The sequence below is a fragment of the Salmo trutta genome, chromosome 13, assembly GCF_901001165.1.
Source record: "Salmo trutta chromosome 13, fSalTru1.1, whole genome shotgun sequence".
In the NCBI taxonomy this organism is placed as follows: Eukaryota; Metazoa; Chordata; class Actinopteri; order Salmoniformes; family Salmonidae; genus Salmo; species Salmo trutta.
The window spans coordinates 63,758,255-63,782,081 of record NC_042969.1 but is presented as its reverse complement, the minus strand read 5'-3'; the positions used below and the strand labels follow the sequence as shown (position 1 = coordinate 63,782,081).

Sequence of the window (23,827 nt, the reverse complement as noted above, 5' to 3'; positions counted from 1 at the left end):
CCTTGTTATTAAAAAGTATTCTAGTTTGCTACAGAGAGGATGAAATAACCATGGTTTGCCTGCTGCCTATAGACCGATCCTTTGTGAATGAAGTTCTGTCTTCTCGACTGCTTCACCTTACTGTGATGTCCAGAGAGGGTTAAACCATTGTTAGTCTGTCATCAAAAGAGAGCACTTGTGCAGTGCCCTTTTCACACTATTGTGCCGAACCGTATAGCGCTGGCTAGATATTTTCCTTGCCAGAACGATTCCAGAAACTAGAGTGGAAGCGAAACAAGGCCACATCCGTTTGGCTTGTCATGGCTCAGCAATGTGAAAAGGTTATACTTACTGACCTATTCAATCTCCACAATCGCAGTAGTACAATAAGCCTCCAATGAGCATGAAGTCCTCTACCTACCTGTCAAAGTATAAAATCAGTACCGAAAATATATCTTTCTTATGTACATCTTCTGCTAATGTGTTAACTTTGCCATATTTGTGCGTATGTATCACCATGTCTGTCAAAGCCACATTATTGTCAAGCATGTGTTTGTATGGATTAGAATGTTTCCGCAGCACTTCTTTGCAAAGGATCCTTACCGCTGAACAATATGCTGTGCCTTTGTTTTAAAGCTAGCCTTGCCAACAACTCGACTCAACACGTTTGTTTGAACAGATTTTTTTGTATAAAATTCAAGTGCAAGCCTGATGATAATGAATGGATTTAACATCGTTGCTGATATTTTGTTTTATTATGATGAGACGTTCCGCTTGTTCTGTATCATATTTATATTTTCCATACTTCTCCATCATTTTTGATATCTTAGGGATTGTGGTTCATTTTATTTACTTTATATATTTTTTTAAAATGTACACAAGCTGTGAACTATTCTGCACTTTAATCCTGAACGTGAACATTGAGAACCCTAGGAGACCACTATTTCATCACAGCTGGAATAAATGTGTTGCTCTTTTAATGAAATTAGAGGCCTGTGTGTTAATTGAATGTATGGTTATTTATATCCTTTACATTTGATATGACTTCTATACAAAAGAGTACTACTGGAGTAGGAGGAGATTGTGTCTGCAATGGAGGACAGGCAGCTCTGGAGGACCCACCTTTCATCCCTCCTGTATTCTGTCTTATTCTACTGTATCTTAGTCTATTCCGCTCTGACATTGCTCTTCCAAATATTTTAATATTCTTAATTCCATTCCTTTACTTTAGATTGTGTGTGTTGTTAGATATTATTTGTCAGATATTACTGCACTGTTGGAGCTAGAAACACAAGCATTTCGCTACACCCGCAATAACATCTGCTAAACAAATTTTATTTGATCAACCCCAGATGATTATGTCGTCACCTCCTCAGTGAAATCCTTTAACTTTCTCACTGAAGTTAAGTAGGCTACTGACTTCAGTATTGTCATGAATGAATTTAGCTTTTGCTCTCAAGAATGAACTAATTTCAAATTACCTGAATAGCTGAAAAAACATTGTTTTCTCTTCAACCAACAAGTTATATTTTCCTACACAGTAGAGGTGGCCAAGCCTCTTCCTGGAAAGCCACTGTGTGTGCTGGCTTTTGTTCCAGTCCTGCTCTAACAGATCTTATAAGTAATCAGGTCTCTGGTGAGCAGCTGTGATTGATTTATTAATGGGATAACTAATCAAGTATGGATAAATTAAGTGATTTAATATTCATTATAGAAAATGGGGCTCCCGAATGGCACACTGGTCTAAGGCACTACATCTCAGTGCTAGAGGTGTCACTACAGACCCTGGTTCGATTCCAGGCTGTATCACAACGGGCCATGGTTGAGAGTTCCATAGGGCGGTGCCCAGTGTTGTTAGGGTTTGGCCGGGGTAGGCCATCATTGTAAATAAGAATTTGTTCTTAACTGACTTGCCTAGTTAAATAAATACAAAATTATAAAGAAGCAGTCATTATAAAATGTCAATACAACTAGACCAGGTATTCCCAAACTGGGTGTACATACGCGCAATGCCGTCGGGGGTATGGCAAATAAAAATGTGATTAACATTTTAAAAATATATATATATATATACATACATACACACACACACACACACACACACACACACACTCACACTCGGCAAAAAAAATAAACGTCCTCACGTTTATTTTCAGCAAACTTAACATGTGTAAATATTTGTATGAACATAAGATTCAACAACTGAGACATAAACTGAACAAGTTCCACAGACATGTGACTTACAGAAATAGAATAATGTGTCCCTGAACAAAGGGGGGGTCAAAATCAAAAGTAACAGTCAGTATCTGCTGTGGCCACCAGCTGCATTAAGTACTGCAGCGCATCTCCTCATGGACTGCACCAAATTTGCCAGTTCTTGCTGTGAGATGTTACCCCACTCTTCCACCAAGGCACCTGCAAGTTCCTGGACATTTTTGGGGGGAATGGCCCTAGCCCTCACCCTCGATCTAACATGTCCCAGATGTGCTCAATGGGATTGAGATCCGGGCTCTTCACTGGCCATGGCAGAACACTGACATTCCTGTCTTGCAGGAAATCAGGCACAGAAAGAGTAGTATGGCTGGTGGCATTGTCATGCTGGAGGGTCATGTAAGGATGAGCCTGCAGGAAGGGTACCACATGAGGGAGGAGGATATGTTCCCTGTAACACACAGCGTTGAGATTGCCTGCAATGACAACAAGCTCAGTCCGATGATGCTGTAACACACTGCCCCAGACCATGATGGACCCTGTGAGCAAGGAGGCCTACAAACCTGACTCAGTTACACCCTCTCTGTCAGGAGGAATGGGCCAAAATTCACCCAACTTATTGTGGGAAGCTTGTGGAAGGCTACCCGAAACGTTTGACCCAAGTTAAACAATTTAAAGGCAATGCTACCAAATACTAATTGAGTGTATGTAAACTTCTGACCTATTGGGAATGTGATGAAAGAAATAAAAGCTGAAATAAATCATTCTCTCTACTATTATTCTGACATTTCACATTCTTAAAATAAAGTGGTGATCCTAACTGACCTAAGACAGGGAATTGTTACTAGGATTAAATGTCAGGAATTGTGAAAAACTGAGTTTAAATGTATTTGGCTAAGGTGTATGTAAACTTCCGACTTCAACTATCTATATATAATAATCTATATATAATCTATATATAAAAAAACTCACCCAAATGTATAGCCCCATTTGAAAATGTGAAGAAACAAAATAATAATAAATATATATATATATATATATATATATATATATTTATATATATATATATTTATTCTTATTTTGTTTCTTCACATTTTCAAACGGGGCAATACATTTGGGTGAGTTTTTTTTATATATAGATTATATATAGATTATTATATATAGATAGTTGAAGTCGGAAGTTTACATACAGACAATGCCTTCATTAAACAACACTGTTTCACGACGCAATCAGTGACATGGCATGAGATGTTTTGAAACTATTACTGCTTCGCATACAAGCCAGTAAATTCTATGCATTACAGCTGGATGAGTCAACAGACGTGGCGGGCCTGGTACAGATCCTGGTATATGTCTGTTACATTTATGGGGCTCAATTAAGGAAGACATCCTCTTCTGCAAACCACTGGAAACCAGGACAACAGGAGAGGATATTTTTAAAGTACTGGACAGCTTTGTGACATTAAATGGACTTTGGTGGTCAAGATGTGTTGGTATCTGTACGGATGGCGCAAAAGCCATGACAGGGAGACATAGTGGAGTGGTAACGTGCATGCAAGCAGTTGCTCCCGATGCCACTTGAGTATACTGCAGCATCCACTGAGAGGCTCTTGCAGCCAAGGGAATGCCTGACAGCTTGAAAGACATTTTGGACACTACAGTGAAAATAGATAACTTTGTGAAATAGTTAACTTTGTCTTCCCTGTGGCTCAGTTGGTAGAGCATGGTGTGTGCAACGCCAGGGTTGTGGGTTCGATTCCCACGGGGTGCCAGTACAAAAAAAACATGCATGAAATGTATGCATTCATTCACTACTGTAAGTCGCTCTGGATAAGAGCGTCTGCTAAATGACTAAAATTAAAATGTTATAGCAAGGCCCCTGAACTCTCGTGTATTTTCTGCATTATGCAGTGATATGGGCATCGGCCATGTAACGCTTTTACACCATACAGAAGTGCGCTGGTTATCAAGGGGCAAAGTACTGACACATGTTTTTGAATTGAGAGACGAGCTTAAAGTTTTCATTACTGACCATAATTTTCACTTGTCTGGCCGCTTGCATGATGACGAGTTTCTCACACGACTGGCCTATCTGGGTGATGTTTTTTCTCACCTGAATGATCTGAATCGAGGATTACAGGGACTCTCTGCAACTATATCCAATGTGCTGAACAAAACTGAGGCTATGATTAAGTTGGAGCTCTTCTCTGTCTGCATTAACAAGGACAACACACAGGTCTTTCCATCATTGTATGATTTTTTGTGTGCAAATGAACTCAAGCTTACGGACAATGTCAAATGTGATATAGCGAAGCACCTGAGTGAGTTGGGTGCGCAATTACGCAGGTACTTTCTTGAAATGGACGACACAAACAACTGGATTCATTTATCCCTTTGATGCCCTGCCTCCAGTCCACTTATCGATATCTGAACAAGAGAGCCTCATCGAAATTGCAAGAAGCGGTTCTGTGAAAATTGAATTTAATCAAAATCCACTGCCAGATTTCTTGGATTGGGCTGCGCTCAGAGTATCCTGCCTTGGCAAATTGAGCTAAGACACTGATGCCCTTCGCAACCACGTACCTATGTGAGAGTGGATTCTCGGCCCTCACTAGCACAAAAACTAAATACAGGCACAGGCAGTGTGTGGAAAAGGGTTTAAGACTGAGACTCTCCAATACAACCCAACATTACAGAGATATGTGCGTCCTTTCAAGCACACCCTTCTCATTAATTAACCTGTGGTGAGTTATTCACATTTTTCGATGAACAAATAAGGTTTTATATGTAAGAGGGTTAAATAAAGAGCAAAATTATTGATTATTATTATTTTGCCCTGGTCCTATAAGAGCTCTTCGTCACTTCCCATGAGCCGGGTTGTGACAAAAACTCACACTCATTATTATGCTTAATAAATCTAGCATATATTGTGTGTGTGGCAGGTTTACAATGATGGCAAAAAACAACATTTGTGAGTGCGCTGACCCTGGTGCTAGAGGGGGTACGCAGATGGAGGTTGAATGTTTGAAGTAGACTATCCAAAATAAGACATTCATGTAGGCCTAATAGCCTTTGCCTGGCTACCCTTGCTCCGGACAAACGCTATGAAACGCTCACAGACGTTCGTTTCTTATGTAGCAAACGACCGAGCAGCGGGAAGAAGTTACTGTGAATCGAATCGTCAGGCTAATATAATATAGCCTAACCAACATTTACACTCTATTATGTAATTAATTTTAACTGGACAATGCAATCTCCTTCCCTGCGGAGGGAAGGGTCCATTTCTCAGGCACACGTTACCATTATTTTATACACCCTGCGCATCCATGTGCGATTGTTTTCATTCTGACGGTGGTGAGAACTGTGCCGTGTGACGTCACGAGTTGGCGCTGCTACTGGACGTGCGCTGTTAAAATCGCTTCACACAGAAGCTGCCATTCAGTGCTGTTTCACTTTAGAAAAGGCAGCCGTGCAGGGAACAGCAGTGGAAGACGAAGCAGAGCTGCCTCCTGCACAATTTAATATATGGTAGGTGGGTCGCAAGCCCCATTGTCCTGCGCAATAAAAACACGGAATACCCCACGTAAACCCCAAAACGGAGGACTCAAGAGTTTTGGAATAGCATTCCTTCTTACTGCAATTGCGAAATGGAAAATTCGTCTTCCAACAACCGGTTTAGAACAACAATGTTCAACCACGGTGAGTAGTCAATCCAGTCTATATAGGAAGGTGAGTGTGCCAATAATGAGCCTATGCAGGTGTACTCGGAGGAGAATTTCGGAAAACAATTCCCAATTGGTCGGTTTGTTTGCATCGCAGGTGGTTTTGCGCCCTGCTGCGTTTCGTGCGCTCCTTCGTTGGGATCGTATTTATCTAGGCTGGCGTACAGATTGCTGGTCGTACACGTATTGTTTGTTAAAGTGGTGCCTAGAGGAATGTATAGTTATGCAATAATTATGTGACACACAACACAGCACAGTACTATTTATGGACCAGTAGGAGAGAGGGGAGGTAAATGACTAGTTTATGCGAAAAATGTATGCCTTCACTTGCAGAGAGAAGTTTCTGGTACACCAGAAATACCCACGAAAACCCGCTCCCTGAGTCGTTACATATTTACTTTAAACAGTGGTCATAAATCAGATTTATGGCTTATGCTGTCTTGTTGGGCTGAGTTTGACCCTTTTAGGCAGGAAAGTAAGTGGGGAAAAGCCATCCATACCTTCAAGTGATCGGCTATGCAGTTCACAAGAAGTGGTGGATATATAATTTCCTTGTCTAATCTGCATATTGCGTCCGCATGGTCCTAAAGCACACCGATGCATTGTTTTGTATCACATTCCAAGGGCAGAAATGAAATGTGGTGGGGACATGTTCCCAGTGAAAGTTGCGCCCCTGACCATTGCACTAACTGACGTTTTGGAGAATACCTTTCCTCCAGTTGAATAAAGCCCTTTATTCTCCAGTCAGCCTCTAGGGAAACTGGCTCATCTGTGTCTACCCTGGTACTCTCTGTATCAGGGTGAGCATTGTTTTTACTCCTGACTAGGTCTTATCCAATGATGACCTGACTGTTTCTGTAGAGAGCATAGAGTTTCTTTTGCATACAACACAAGTCACGGAGTGAATGAACGTTTCACAATTCCACACTGATTGTGTGTACTTGTGCCTGACTGTAATTATTTTCCTTTTAGCTCTGTGCCCCGATGATGCCACCACTGATGGACATCTGGTTAGGCCAGACTTTTGCCTTAAGAGAAAGGGGGAGATACAGTGCCTTCTGAAAGTATTCACACCCCTTGACTTTTTCCACATTTTGTTTTGTTACAGCCTGAATTTAGAATGAATTAAATTGAGATGTGTTTGACACTGGCCTTCACACAATATCCCATAATGTCAAAGTGGAAGGATGTTTTTCAAAATGTTTACAAATGAATAAAAAAATAAAAAGCTGAAATGTCTTGAGTCAATAGGTATTCAATCCCTTTGTTATGGCAAGCATAAATAAGTTGTATGGATGCACTCTGTGTGCAATAATAGTGTTTAACATGATTTTTGAATGACTACCTCATCTCTGTACCACACACATACAATTATCTGTAAGGTCCCCCAGTCGAGCAGTGCATTTCAAATACAGATTCAACCACAAAGACCAGGGAGGGTTTTCAATGTCTCGTAAAGATGGATAAAAAAGCAGACATTGAATATTCCTTTGAGCATAATGAAGTTATTAATTACACTTTGGATGGTGTATCAATATACCCAGTCACTACAAAGATGCAGGCATCCTTCCTTAATCAGTTGCCAGAGAGGAAGGAAACCCCTCAGGGATTAGGCCAATGGTGACTTTAAACAGAGTTTAATGGCTGTGATAGGAGAACTGAGGATGGATCAACAACATTGTAGTTACTCCAAAATACTTACCTAAATGAGAGTTGGGGGGGGGGGGAAGGAAGCCTGTACAGAATAAAAATATTCCAAAACATGCATCCTGTTTGCAACAAGGCACTAAAGTAGTACAGCAAAATATTGTGGGAAAGCAATTAACTTTTTGTCCTAAATACAAGGTGTTATGTTTGGGTCAGATACAATACATTACTGAGTACCATTTTCAAGCATAGTGGTTGCTGTGTCAGGTTATGGGCATGCTTGTAATCGTTAAGGACTGGGGAGTTGTTCAAGATTAAGAAATAAAACATGGAATGGGGCTAAGCAGAGGCAAAATCCTAGAGGAAAACCTGGTTCAGTCAGCTTTCCACTAGACACTGGGAGATGCATTCACCTTTCAGCAGGACAATAACCTAAAACACAAGGCCAAATCTACACTGGAGTTGATCATGGATGTATTTTACTGCAGCGGGCAGAGTCAGCTGACGGTCATGTATTCCTTTATATGGTATAAGTAGACTGAAACAGTGGCTTTTTCTCAGTCCATTGTCCCTTTTCCAAATACAGGTTGTAGGTTTTTGTGAACTCGACGATCATCACTAAATTGTATTACTTTCTGAGACCGAGCAAGGTTTTAATTTGGCCGCCTTCTTCCTTCCATTTTTAGTTGTCAACGGTCCCTGATTATAGTAGCTCAAATTGGACACTACGCCTGTGTAATTAACCTATTAACTGATTTTAACTCATTAGAAATTGGCTCTTGCTTAAACAAGTACAAATATAAGACCCAACCTTTTGATACCCAACCCAAAACATTGGGAAGGAACCCTACTACTTTACAGTAGGACGTTAATGTAGAGGAAGCGGCTGTCCTCTGTAGTCCAGCTGGGAAAACATCCAGTAGAGACTGACCAGAGGCCCGAGTTCAAATACTATTTGAAATCTTACAAATTCTCTAAGAGTTTAATTGAGCCTGTCTGAAGTGCCATATGGGGGGTTAGCAATTTTGGAACTATCCCATTGACTCCACTGCACCAGGCAAGCTCAATCAAGCGTGGCTAAAAGTATTTGTAATTAAACAAATACCATTTGAACCCATGGCTGCTGATGTCCGGCCCAGTCAAAGTGGCTAGCGGTGGACATTCCTCAGTGAGCTCTCGTTGGAGAGACACAGCCATCCCAGACCACTGTGGCCTCGCATACAGCATCATGGTTAGAGAGGCACTCCATGTAGGTCATCACACAATCCACACTGAAATCAAGAAGGCCAGGCATTATATTATCAGTACAGCCATTGTTACAGTATATAGACTTGGTATTTTGTTGTATGTACAGTACCAGTCAATAGTTTGGACACACCTACTCATTCCTTGGTTTTCTTTTATATTTACTATTTTCTACATTGTAAAATAATTGAAGACGTCAAAACTATGAAATAACACATGGAATCATGTAGTAACCAAAAAAGTGTTAAACAAATCAAAATATATTTTAGATTCTTCAAAGTAGCCACCCTTTGCCTTGACAGCTTTGCACACTCTTGGTATTCTCTCAACCAGCTTCATGAGGAATGCTTTTCCAACAGTCTTGAAAGAGTTCCCACATATGCTGAGCAGTTGTTGGCTGCTTTTCCTTCAATCTGCTGTCCAACTCATCCCAAACCATCTCAATTGGGTTGAGGTCAGGTGATTTGTGGAGGCCAGGTCATCTGATGCAGCACTCCAGCACTCTCCTCCTTGGTCAAATGGCCCTTACACAGCCTGGAGGTGTTTTGGTTCATTGTCCTGTTGAAAAACAAATGATAGTCCCACTAAGTGCAAACCAGATGGGATGGTGTATCACTGCAGAATTCTGTGGTACCAATGCTGGTTAAGTGTGCCTTGACTTCAAAATAAATCCCTGACAGTGTCACCAGCAAAGCACCCGCACACCATCACACCACCTCCTCCGTGCTTCACAGTGGGAACCACACATTCCGAGATCATCCGTTCACCTACTCTGCATCTCACAAAGACCTAGCGGTTGTATCCAAAAATCTCTAATTTGGACTCATCAAACCAAAGCACAGATTTCCACTGGTCTAATGTCCATTGCTCGTGTTTCTTGGCCCAAGCAAGTCTCTTCTTATTGGTGTCCTTTTTAGTAGTGGTTTCTTTTGCAGCAATTCGACCATGAAGGCCTGATTTCAACTGTCTCCTCTGAACAGTTGATGTTAAAGATGTGTCTGTTACTTGAACTCCATGAAGCATTTATTTGGGCTGCAATTTCTGAGGCTGATAACTAACTTATCCTCCTCAGCAGAGGTAACTCTGGATCTTCCTTTCCTGTGGCGGTCCTCGTGAGAGCCAATTTCATCATAGCACTTGATGGTTTTTGCGACTGAACTTGAAGAAATGTTCAAAGTTCTTGAAATGTTCCGTATTGACTGACCGTCATGTCTTGAAGTAACGATAGACTGTCGTTCCTCTTTGCTTATTTGAGCTCTTCTTGCCATAATATGGACTTGGTCTTTCACCAAATAGGGGTTGTATACAGACGATAGCCCTAACTTGTCACAACACAACTGATTGGCTCAAATGCATTAAGAAGGAAAGATAATCACTTTTTTAACAAGGCACACCTGTTAGTTGAAATGCATTCTAGGTGAGTACCTCGTGAAGCTGGTTGAGAGAATGCCAAGAGTGTGCCAAGCTGTCAAGGCAAAGGGTGGCTACTTTGAAGAATCTCAAATATAAAATATATTTTGATTGGTTTAACACATTTTAATTTATTTTTTAATTTATTTTTTATAAATGTTTTGCTTAACACAAATGGAATCACGTAGTATTTCATAGTTTTGATGTCTTCACTATTATTCTGCAATGTAAAAAATAAAGACAACCCTGGAATGAGTAGGTGTGTCCAAACTTTTGACTGGTACTGTATGTAGGCTATCCCCATCTTATGAGATGTTATGTCTTACTGTCTTGGAAGACATTTTGTGACATGCCTTGCCAATTGCCTCAGACTTTGAGGTAACGCATTTCAATCAGTGAAACGGTAGATGGACACAATTGATGGAATTCACTTGCAGGGCATTGCAGAGGGACTTCGACCTAAAATTGTATTTTACCGCAAATCTTGTTTTTAAAGAGAACGAAAAAGTGCATCCCTTTGGTCAGCTGTGGGGATAATTGCGTGAGCGTGGATTAGGAACGGCTGTGTCTGAAGTGATCATAGCATGCATACATGGTGGTGGTGTGAGTCTGTAATCTCCTTATACCAGCTCCACATGTCCCCTCTGCTCTGGAGTGTGTGCTCTGTAGCCTCCATGTAAACCCAGCAGCCCTTTCTCTGCCTTGCTTTACATAGTTGTTAGAAAAAGTATATCATATTAAGAGGTGCATGGAAGGTAAACTGTGTACTGAATAGAACATCTCCAGCATACTGGTGATATTGAGTCTCTGCCTTGCTTTCAGTCAGGCTACATTTTCCTCAGAAGGTCTGGGTAGGAATTGTGGGTTTGATGTCGCTGGCTGGCGCCCAGCCTAAACTTAGAAATATGTCGAGCCGCTGCCCCTTTTGACGTAGTATGCTGTGTATAGTATAAGCTGTAAGCACGCACAGTCTCTAGTACACACAAGTATGTGCATACTTTTCTCTCCCTCACACACATTTTATCTATTCATGCGCGCACACACACACACACACACACACTTGCTTCCTCACACTCCCCTTGTGTTTTTCTCGCTCTCTCACACATTCTCACACATTGCAATTTGTTTAACAGCTAGTGGCTTTTAATAGCCATCAACAGCTGGTTAGTCAGACATTGTGTCAGCAACGTTGATAACGATGCTTTCTTCTCGTCTGGCTAACAACCAGACTATCCAAGAACCAACCACACTGGGAGCTACATCAGTATTATGATTCCGAGGTTATGACACTGAGATGTTATCTCCAGTACATCCAAGCCAACACCACAACCTGAACCTAACAGTATCGTATAATCCAGATCAAACACAGGTTGAGATTAACATGTGTTATGGACAGTCTCTGGATTTGATGGAATGGAATTTCAGATGTTGTAAATTAATGTTTTCCTTTATTTAATTTTTTCCCTGTATCCATCAACCTGCATACGTGTGTGTGGACTCTGGAACCATCTGCTTCTCTGCCATCCCATCCAATCTTCCTCTGGACAGATGATGAGGTAAGAAGACATTATTTTTCTTTTACTCAGCCTCCTACTGTACACATTGCATCATCATTGGTGATGTTGATTGACTGGCCTGATAATGACCTCTTGGTCCAGAACTTTTGAGCTACTGAATAGGCCTGCAAGTGACTGATACCTTGGTATTTTGGTAAAAGGGAAGCTATCTGTAGTAGGGAAAGGGAACATTTTATTTTTGACAGTGAAAGGTGTTGAGTTGGGTAATGAATGTTTGCTGAGAGGATTTGTGTTGGCCTCCACATACCTGACAGGGTAAAAGGTGTACTGCTGTGTGGTCTGGTGTTGAACTCAGTTTTTCTAGTCTCATGTCCCAAGCAAGGTGACAGCTGAGATGAGCACCAGGTCTGTTTTTGACCCCATGCATGTAGGCAAGTGATGGCACCAACAATTCCACTGTCCGTAGCTTCCCGTGAGGGATGGAGCCCGGTCACACTCACACAAGCACACATCCCAGTGTTGTCTACATCCCACGGCCCTACAGCTGTTTGGCGGGAGAGGTTTGTTTCCAAACACAGCAGAGTGGGTCCGTATGAGTGTATGTGAAGGAGCTGTTCCTTCCTCTAAGCAGCATTCCTTACCCCTGGGACACACAGCTACTGTAACTGCTGCAGCACCGAGAGGGAACGCCCAGAGACGAATTCTCAGTTCTCTACGGGATCCAGTCATGAGCTACAAAGAGAGTAGAGAGCCATGTGATTGAGTCATGAGCTAGAGGCTAGAGAGCCACTGGATCTACTGGGGTTTAGGTTTAAGCAAAAGCCCCTTCTGGGTATGAGAGAAGATCGATGTTGAGGTCTTCAGATCCATGAATGCATTCCCTGTTCATTAAACTTCACCGACAGTTTGATCACAAAGCACAAACTTCAGCTCTGCAGTGTAGCCTATACTCTTCCACTGTGACCATCCCTGGCTTCAGCCCAGCCCATGCCGGACTCTGGGGTGTGGTGGGGCGAGAGGGTGACTGTGGTTTCCTGTCTCTCTAGTTGTGAAAAGACACACACGCATACAAACACACATTTTCTGAGTGATGATGTCATCACTGTCTCTGGACGGTGCCAGTTCTGGGCAGGGAAGCACAGTGACTAACCACAGATCTCTTCACTGTCAACGAGAACCAGGGTTTCTCTCTCTCTCTCTTTGTCGGTCTGTCTGTGGCTTATAGTCAACCCAGCATTAGGCCTATATCCCTCGCCTTCAATTACAGCCTGTCACTGTGGCCATGGTGGAGGGAAGAGGCTATAGTTAGACTTTATTAGCCTATTAGCTACTGCAGTGGATGGATGCTGGGTGTTTTCCTTCCCTGTGTGTGCGTGCCACTGGATATCCTGCGGACGTCAAGTGTGTGTGTGTGTGTAGCCACACCCTGTCCATCCCTCGCATGATTGACAGCTGTAAACCAGTGACGCCAGTTAACAGTGACAATGCCTGTAAAAATAGATGTGTGAGGTGTCGCCACCAAGCATGCCTAGCAGGTTGGTTTTGATATTATCATTTGCTATTGGCGTGCTGTAACTACTCAAAAGTACTTTTATCTAGATCAGGCCACATCAACTATAGTGCAACCATTGTTCCGTTTATTTTTTTCAGGCAAATTTGTAGTTCTGCTGAGAGCAAACTTGAATGTTGAAAATTCTGTGCAACTTCCAGTGCATGTTTACTGTTGACACCTGAGGCTTTACCTGCTTTAAGTTACAGTTAACAGTGGCCAAGTAGGCTACTGTGGCTATTTGATCATAATCTAGGCCTACCAGAGTGACCTACCATCAAAAAATTGAGAAAATGTATCCCGTAACATTTTAACATGGAAATAGCTGTTCTATCTCTTGTAGGAAGTAATCACTCCCCTATTGCTGACTACAAATTATGTATAACTGGGCTAATGACTCACTAACTAGCAAAGGATATGAACAAAATGTGCACACGTGATCTCAAAACAAGCGCATCTACTCAAGACCACAGCTGTAAACACAGTCCAGTTCAAAGTAACCGCCACAGATCCATAAGACAAAGGTCTATTTGCATATAGGCCTACTGTAGCTCTGATTGTCTATGCCGCACCAGTCTGTGTAGAGTACGGGCTGAGTCGTGTGCAACATCACAATTGTCACAGTAAAGGGAAACGTTGATAGTGTTAACTAAACAGGGGAAACTCTAGAAAGTTGAGTGAAGTTCAGTCTTGTGCTTCTCTCTGTGGGCTTGTATTTATTCTGCGCTCTGAGCGACTGTCCCGGCTGTGCTGCAGTCTCGGGGCTACAGTGCGCCCGTGCGCAGCTTAGAGGGAGCATTAAGTGTACTATGATTAAAACTCATATCAAAATTTAGAGAATAATGAATTCTATACAGTACAGATGAATTACTGCATGGATTGAAATCTGTCACCCAATACTCTACATTATCTTAGCTTTACCTATATCTGAGGACCCATGCCAAACAATGGAGCCATTCTACTTCATATCACCAGGCTTTGGGTCACTAGCTAAGTGGGTGGCGTACTGTCACTGCAACCAGAGTTGTCATTGTGTGTTCATCTCAGTGGGGAAGTGCTTGGGCTTAATTCTTCTCTCAGCTCTGTCTGGGGAAATGTGGCGTGTGATTGTGACATTGCGATTCGGACACCAAGTCTCTAGCGGTGGCATTTTGTGACAGACCACCCTCAGGCTCTCACAGTTTGACACCAGGGTGGGGACACAATCGAGTTAGGAGCTGCAAGACACGCGACACCCAAGGTTGTGGGAAGTCAAGAGCAGAGTGAAACTAAGTGTCTCTGAAGAACTTAGAATCGGCTCTCCGTGAGTCTGAATGGGTCCTCAGTTGAAGTTATCTAACCACCACTGGTGTCTGCCTCTCTCATGTCAGGAGTTAAGACTGTGTCAATGTAGAACTTACAATGATCTACTACACTACAGTACACGGGGCATCACTATTCCTTGTCTCTGTCCCCACCTCTAGCCTCCATGTAGCAGTGGTGTGGTCCACTCTGGGGGGGGGTAGAGAATTAACTGGACCCATAAATCCACCCCAGGGGATGCTGGGTAATGAGAGATGACACTAATGACCTCCTCAGGTTGTTTTGATGCTAGAGCACATAACCCTTCCAATGCCTTGAAGGATGTTTTGTTGTTGTGGATATGTAGCGGTGTCTAGCACCTGAAAGAATATCCTCTTGATTGACAATAAACATTGTCATTATCAATGTTCCTCATTTGTTTCCATATGGAAGTGGTATGATATAGATTTGAAATACAAGTCAAGCTGGATGTAAAGTCAGACGAAGGCTCAACACTTTACTACCTCACTTCCTGTGATCAGTCACTACTTCCTGTCCCGACTAGGGCCTGTTAGTTCAGCAGACTCAGGGCTCGGTCCCCATCCGGCTCCACAGATGTCCCATGTCAGTCTGGCCCTATTTGAGCCTCCATTTCCCCAGGCTTTCAGTCGACCCGGGCATTCCTTGGAACCCCCAAAGAAGTGTCCCCAGCAGCCCCTGCCAAGCCTCTATCTCCCCTCTGTCCCCCCCACCAGAGAGGGGCCTGGCTATAAATATACCCCAGCTCGATTCCCATGGCCCGTACTGGGGTCCCAGCACTCACCCAGCAGGCTGGGGGGGGGGGGGGGTTTATCACCAGGCTTGAACCAGAGAAGCCACTATCCTGCTCAAGCTACCCCAGAAAGGATGAGACTCCTGGGGGAAGAGGGTTCTGATTTTGATGGGTGGCGCTGGAGGTGAAGGAGGATTTGGGGTAAGTCCTCTGCAGTTTAAATGTCTAGGTCAATTTCTTTCCTTTTTTGAAGGATGAGCCTTAAAACATGTCTGTTGTCCATTTATCCCTGTTGACATACAGTATGTTGGGTAGTTTTCTGACTGACTGCATTTGGAGCTGCAGAGAAAGCGGATGTCTGGTCTGCGTGTGAATCGTTACCCTCATCTATTCTGTGTTGAGCTGAATTCTCTTCTCTAGAGTTGGATTTGTTGTGTAGTTGTTGCTGCATTTTCACACACAACACATGCTAAATTCCAGTAACTTCTAGATTTGGGTTTTGGGGGAATCCTTTTCAATCCCAGCAACTGTTTACTGCAAACCAAGAACAAACAGACACTGATCCATAATTCTTTGCATGCATGCATGCATGCTCTCATTCTTTCTGAAAAACTCCCTGTCTATATGCCATTGCTAAGTTCTGCTGACTTCTATATAGACAGAATTCCCATCTAAGCTGTGTATCACAGAGAGAGTTAGATGTGAGGATTGATTGACTGTTGTGTGTGCTGAGATTTGAGGCTCTGAAACAGACACCCAATCCTGTTAGTCTGCCTTATGGGGATGTAAGTGATGGAACACTAACTACAACGCTGCTCTCTGCATTCTAACATCCAGACATTCTATCACTCTAACTGAATGAAGCAGAGCAGACTGACTGAGTCACTCCCTGTCAGACTGAGAGAGTGGTATATCTGATCTGCGGTATGGTAACTACACATGACTGTCTGTGAGATCCTGTTTAAGCTAATAAGACTGGCTGAGACTGATTTGTGAAGCAGTTGGTGTAGAACCGTTACTGACATCTCTCTGTGGTTTGTTCATGAGCCAAACAATGTTTCTAACATGTAATTGCTGCACAAAGATCACTCAATGGTGTGTCACAATGACCTCAGAGTTTTTCTTCCGTCTCAGCCTCTCGGGAATAAACCTCAACAACAAACCCAAGTGTGGCGGGTGCGTGTGCGTGTGCGTGTGTGTGTGTGTGTGTGTGTGTGTGTGTGTGTGTGTGATGAGGTGACAGGTGGTGCTTCTGGAATCGGCAATGCTTAATGCTACCCAGCTGCAGCCACACCCTTAAACACTTCCAGATGCACCAGGTCAGCATGTGGAAATGAGCCTAGAGGAGAAAGATGGATGATAATCGAGAGAATGATAGATGAGTGGCGAGCAGATGAAGAGCATGGAGGAGACGAGAGAGGAGAGACAGACCAGGGTCCACACCAACTAAGCCACTGGCATCCAGTGTGCCTAGACTGAACCAAACCACTAGTTACTCAATAGTCATTCCATCCCACCCATCGGAGACAGAGACAGGAGGGCAGCTCCTGCATGGTGATGATTTAGAGGCTTGGTGTAGTAGCTGTAGCATGGAATGCGGTAGCGTGCTGTGACATGACAGGAGGGAGGTAGGGGTGACGGGGAAAAAAGAGTGTAGACGGCACCATTTGTGTATGGGAACATTAGGATGGGATGTTTTGGTGGAGCTACTACATTTAGGATGCATCTCAATAGTCAGATAACATGTTGTCTTCAATGCAATGACACAGGTATTGGAGGCTAGACTGATTCACAGAACTCCCATGGAGTCACAGCCCAGTGAGGTGTGTAGGGGGACAGTAGCAATAGTAGAAGTCAGTCAGTGAGGTGTGTGTGTGTGATCCGTGTTGTTTCCTTGGCTTTGAACGGCTGCCCTTTGAAACTTCAAGTTGCCACACTACCCTCCCTGTCATTTAGACACAGCCAAAAATTAACAGGAGACCCCAGCATCTCTCTGAACACACACTCACACACCCCTCTGTCCCTCTCTCTCACACACACACACACACACACCCTCTATCTCACGCACACACACACACACCACTCCATCCCACTCACTCAAACACACGGCTCATAAAAATGCACCTGGTCCTAGCCTGGCTCCATGGGATAGATCGCCCACGCTGTTTACATCTAGTCCAATACTGTATCCCTGCCTGTACTACTGTAGGTTTGTCTCAGTACTGTATCCCTGCCTGTACTACTGTAGGTTTGCCTCAGTACTGTATTCCTGCCTGTACTACTGTAGGTTTGTCTCAGTACTGTATCCCTGCCTGTACTACTGTAGGTTTGTCTCAGTACTGTATCCCTGCCTGTACTACTGTAGGTTTGTCTCAGTACTGTATCCCTGCCTGTACTACTGTAGGTTTGTCTCAGTACTGTATCCCTGCCTGTACTACTGTAGGTTTGTCTCAGTACTGTATCCCTGCCTGTACTACTGTAGGTTTGTCTCAGTACTGTATCCCTGTCTGTTAGGGCTCACGCCAATTAGTTGACTGGTCGATTGTTTTGCTGTTGGTCAACCGAGATTGTTTTAGTCGCTCAGTAACAAATGTTTTTATGCATGATCTGAAAATGTGATTGGAGGCTTCATATGGAGGGTGTGATGCAATTGCGGAGCCTCCAGAGGCCAAATTGAGCTCTGTACCGCATCGCCATGCGCCTCCCAAATGTTTTAACAATCCGGAGGGCTCTGTATAGCTCTGCATTGACATGATTGGTTGACGGTATGTGGGGACAAAAAATGTAGAAAACACTCACTTTCTTGACAACAGCTCTGCACTGCTCCGCAAAGTGCAAGAAGTATGAATTCCCTGACTTCTGCTGAGGCCATATCACCATAAATGTTGTATGGCCAATGCAGACGTCGGATTGACCATGCGCCCAGATGCACAATGCACTCTCTCCAGAATGCGCTCTCTCCTGCCAATTTGTGCACATTCATTGTGCACATTCATAACTTTTGTGAATTGTTTGCATTTGATTGTTAGTCTATCAATTCCCCATTACATATCACCAGTAATACATGTACTGTTCATTCCTATCATTTCTTATCTACAATGTTTGTTACTTTGGTTATGGTAATTTCTGTTAATGCATTCAATATTATTATTCCAGTCTTACTGTTATCATTGTCGGAGTGGACACATTGTTTGTAGAGGACACAACCTATTCTACACTTGTGAGAAGCGTTTTGGTTTATTTAATTTACGAGTTCTGTCAATTTAGTCATTGTCTTTTGTTTGGATACACCTGTCAATGTAGAGTGGACGTGCACGCATAGAAGTAGGCCGATAGGCTACCTGGCCAGTGTGAAAATGTCGGCATATAAGTGTTCCCATTTTGGGGATCTGATAGTATTTCTGATTGGCTTAACGCACCACCACTGATGATGACCTGTGGAGCTTCTCAAAGTAATATTTTCTTCACCTCAAACAACGAGCAAATGAGAATTACAATAGTTCCTCAATGTATTTAAAAAGTATTTCCAGCTCTCTCCCTTCCAGTAACCACTCAGCGTGAAAAGGGAAAATGTCATGCTCTGATCTAGTGGAAACGTCATAAAATAGGCCTACCTGATTTCTTCTTATTTTGCTTGACTTGGACTGAAATGGGTACCGGTACTCATTTTGGGTGCTGGTACTGTTTATATTTAGGTGCAGGAGCTCCACAATACTTTGAGCTAATATTCTATAAGAGGAGCCGGAGCTCAAGCAGTAGAACATTTTGAGGTGTCGGTACTCAGTTCCAGTGAGCTCCTGCCCAAGTCGAGCACTGATTCTTATCCCTTGCACAAATAGCCTCCAGCTGTGTCTGTCCCGAGCTCACTGGTGGGAAACTCTGAGGGCCCAGAATATTTTATACAATGTTATACAATGTTCATTGGCTACACATGGCCTGTCTTCAATGTGATTTATAGGATATTTATTTTTATCAGGATGTTTAATTCTTGGAGGATGCAATGTTTTTATTTGTTGGCTTCATGTAAGCTATTTTTATATGGTTGGCAATGCAATAGAAGTTACTTTTTAGGTTTGCATAATTTTCATTTGGATTTGGATCGAATTTTGATTAACCACATGACAATGATATTGAGATATGGAGACGTTTATTATAAATGAAACTTTTTCACATTTGCTTTTGAAAACCATAACTGCCACACAGATTGGTAGATATGGTAAGATAAATTGGCATTTGACATAAAAGGTTGCCGACTCCTCATGTAGCCTATTACCGGCAACTTCAGGAGAGTAATGGCAGAATCTGCAAAAGCCAGCAGGAGTGGGAGGAGAACAGTTGGGTCAGGTCAATTTTTTAAAATTTTTTTTTAAACATTTTTATTATTTTATTTTGTTCCCTGCTTATCTAGATCTCTGGCACCCTCTTGAGGCTTTTGTCTTATTTCATTAAACCATAAGCTTTAAGCATCAGACAAGCTCAATGCATATAGTTGATTTTATTCGAACGCAGGGTGTGTCTATATATGGGGAAAATACGATTGATTGGTTGAAAGAACAAGATTTTTGTTGTTGTTGGGGACAGCCCTACTGTCTGTTCTAAGGTTCAGTATTACAAACCCACAGTTAGCCTCATACACACAGACAAACCTACAGTAGTACAGACAGGGATACAGTATTGAGACCAACCTACAGTAGGGCTGTCCCCAACAACAATCTATATAAAATATATACAGTTGAAGTTTACATACAGTTAGGTTGGAATCATAAACTCATTTTTCAACCACTCCACAAATTTACTTTTAACAAACTATAGTTTTGGCAAGTCGGTTAGGACGTCGACTTTGCATGACACAAGTAATTTTTCCAACAATTGTTTACAGACTGATTATTTCACTTATAATTCACTGTATCACAATTCCAGTGGGTCAGAAGTTTACTGTGCCTCTTAAACAGCTTGGAAAATTCCAGAAAATGATGTCATGGCTTTAGAAGCTTGTGATAGGCTAATTGACGTCAATTGGAGGTGTACATGTGGATGTATTTCAAGGCCTACCTTCAAACTCCGTGCCTCTGCTTGATATCATGGAAAAATCTAAAGAAATCAGCCAAGACCTCAGAAAAAAAATTGTAGACCTCCACAAGTCTGGTTCATCCTTGGCAGCAATTTCCAAACGCCTGAAGGTACCACGTTCATCTGTACAAACAATAGTACGCAAGTATAAACACCATGGGACCACGCAGCCGTCATACTGCTCAGGAAGGAGACACGTTCTGTCTCCTAGAGATGAATGAACACCAAAACCGCCATAAAGCCAGACTATGGTTTGCAACTGCACATGGAGATAAAGATCGTACATTTTGGATAAATGTCCTCTGGTCGGATGAAACAAAATAGTGTTTGGCCATAATGACCATTTATGTTTGGAGGAAAAAGGGGGAGGCTTGCACGCCGAAGAACACCATCCCAACCGTGAAGCACGGGGGGTGGCAGCATCATGTTGTGGGGGTGCTTTGCTGCAGGAGGGACTGGTGCACTTCACAAAATAGATGGCATCATGAGGTAGGACAATTATGTGGATATATTGAAGCAACATCTCAAGACATCAGTCAGAAAGTGAAAGCTTGGTCGCAAATTGGTCTTCCAAATGGACAATGGCCCAAAGCATACTTCCAAAGTTGTGGCAAAAGGGCTTAAGGATAACGAAGTCAAGGTATTGGAGTGGCCATCACAAAGCCCTGACTCAATCCTATAGAAAATTTGTGGGCAGAACAGAAAAAGCGTGTGCGAGCAAGGTGGCCTACAAACCTGACTCGGTTACACCATCTCTGTCAGGAGGAATGGGCCAAAATTCACCGACGTTATTGTGGGAAGCTTGTGGAAGGTTACCTGAAAAGTTTGACCCAAGTTAAACAATTTTAAAGGCAATGCTACCAAATACTAATTTAGTGTATGTAAACTTCTGACCCACTGGGAATGTGATGAAAGAAATAAAAGCTGAAATAAGTAATTCTCTCCTATTATTCTGACATTTTAACATTCTTAAAATAAAGTGGTGATCCTGACTGACCTAAAACAGGGAATTTCTACTAGGATTAAATGCCAGGAATTGTGAAACTGAGTTTAAATGTGTTTGGCTAAGGTGTATGTAACTTCTAACTTCAACTGTTTATGCACAAGTTCTGACATCGGAAACCAAACCACAAAACAGTCTAGCCATCATTTTGAAAATATTTACAACATATGTAGTCTTCCATGCAGTGCTGGCTACGGCTGGGTTACTTAATGTAATAAATCGGTAGCAGCCAGTCTAGTCCCAGCTATTTCCTTCGTCTTTTGACAGATGGTTTTTCATAATAGTTGACATTTCTGTAATTATCAATATTACTTACTTAGACAGATGCTCTGCCACAGGCAGTTTGGGCTGTGTTTGTGTAAGATTAGAGTTTTGTTGAGATAAAGAGTATCAACAGGAATTTGATATGTTCCTTCTGGCTACTGTTCTATTCATCTGTAATAACAATACATACAGTATCTTTCATAGCACCATCCCTGACATTGTCTGTGCTGACAAGTAGGACCACATTGCAGTTGTTTTACCTGTCCTGTGTCTGAATGAAAATATGAATCCAAAGAGAAGCGTCCAGTCACTTTTCTCAGTGTGTGTGTGTGTGATGGAGCCAGGGGCATTGTGTGTGTGTGTGTGTTTTTTTGGTAGTGAGTGACTTGGGTGCAGAACAACAACACTCAACGTGTCTCATTGAGAGATCAAAGAGGAGGAGACCTGTTGCTCCTGCTGCCTCCCAGGAACACAGAATTCCAAACTGTGGCCTCTTCCTATTCTCCTCCCTCCCCTCTTCATTTAATTTCCCCCTCTACCTCTCTTTTTGTCCTGCATAAAATAGAAGTGATCATCTTACACACAGACACACACATTGGCACACACACCCTGACATGTCTGTGGCATCTTGACCTCCCTGTTATCCTGTAGCACAACCCTGACCACATTCTATATCACTCCCAGATTCCAGCCCTCTTTCATAGCTCTGCGCCCTCGCTGTCGGGGATCTGAGAAAGACGCACGCACATAAACACACACGCGTAACAGCTCATTTATGTCTTTGGTTGCTCTGTTTTCTTATGCTGTGTGTGGCATACTGAAGCTAATTTATTACACCATTCTGCTGTGTGAATTCACTTGAGTTGTTTCTTCGAAGGTTCGGCGAAGGGTACAGAGAGGACACAGACCCTGGATGCCCATTCCTGGGTTTACATTTATATACACCTACTAAAGACAATATTCAACTAATTGCTTCCTCGTTTCAACCAGTAAAACTTCTTAAACCTCTTCCATCTCTTTTTAGACTCTGGCCATTTAAGGGGACCTGGGAAACATCCGGGGAGGAGACCGACTGTTGGTCTAGGGTTAGGCCTTGCCTTGGGCAACCCTTTAATGAAGTGATCGCGAGTAGAGCAGCAGTAACCTCAAAGAACGGGTCCCGGAGTTAACTATGATCTATTCTTCTCTCTGGTCTCTGTCCAATTCAATGTCCTCCCCAGTCACTTTCAAAGGGAATGTCTTTGGAAAGAGCAAATGACGTTAAGTGTTTGACAAACAGCTTGTTAGAAAAATATTGATCAAACTTAAACCTGGTCTGAAGAAGACTGTTGAAGAATGTGCTTGCTTATAAACAGGTTGGTTGTTAAGCAACAAAACCGACGCATGCGGAACTATGGGGCAAAACAGGCTGGGTTGGCTTAGATTGACATGTAAATAATAGTTTCCAATGTTTATTAAAAACATAAGTTGCACAATGAGCACTTGTCTCTCAAATACATCATTACAGTTGTTGGTTAGCTAACTACCTAACACATTTTTGTCATATTAGCAAAGACGTGAAATCAGTCAAAAACAAAAACATGGTATCAAGATCAAACGAGCCACTTACGATTCACAACTTGGTAGTTTCTTGTCGTTGTTGCTAGCGATCTGGCCATCCATAACAGCACACGGATTTAAGCCCCTTTTTTGAAGCGTTCGCATCGTATTCATGACGTTGTCAGCTCTGTCACCCTCTTTCCTCAGAATGTATCGTGTGTGACAACATTAGCTGCAGTACCCCCTTACAGTGGAATGATTTCCACCATCCATGAATCTCAAATCAAATTCTATTGGTCACATACACATATTTACCAGACGCTATTGTGGGTGTAGCGAAATGCTTGTGTTCCTATCTACTGCACTGTTGGAGCTAGGATCTAAGAATACACAAATATAAAAGTAATATAAAAATTAGGACGAGCAACAACTGAGTGGTATTGACTAATATACAGTATAAGATGAGTAAAGTAGTATGTAAACATTATCAAAGTGACTAGTGTTCCATTATTAAAGTGGCCAGTAGCCCCCCGGGTGGCGCAGTGGTCTAAGGCACTGCATCACAGCTGTGCCACCAGAGATTCTGGGTTCGAGTCCAGGCTCTGTCGCAGTCGGCCG

At 42.6% G+C, this 23,827-nt stretch overlaps 1 protein-coding gene across 3 annotated transcripts in view; it reads left to right on the top strand.

The window, feature by feature from the left end:
* Positions 1–5,606: 5,606 nt before the first annotated feature.
* Positions 5,607–23,827, top strand: part of LOC115206288 (septin-4) — a 75,694-nt gene continuing 57,473 nt past the window's right edge. Inside the window, exons 1-2 of one of the 3 annotated variants that reach the window (XM_029773071.1) lie at positions 5,607–5,889; positions 11,763–11,770. In XM_029773071.1, coding sequence (XP_029628931.1) covers positions 5,838–5,889; positions 11,763–11,770 — 60 coding nt within the window. In that variant the 5' untranslated portion in view covers positions 5,607–5,837. Of the gene's footprint in view, positions 5,890–11,762; positions 11,771–12,195; positions 12,292–15,458; positions 15,535–23,827 lie in introns of those variants that run through there. The other 2 variants (XM_029773070.1, XM_029773073.1) reach the window with 2 other exon arrangements.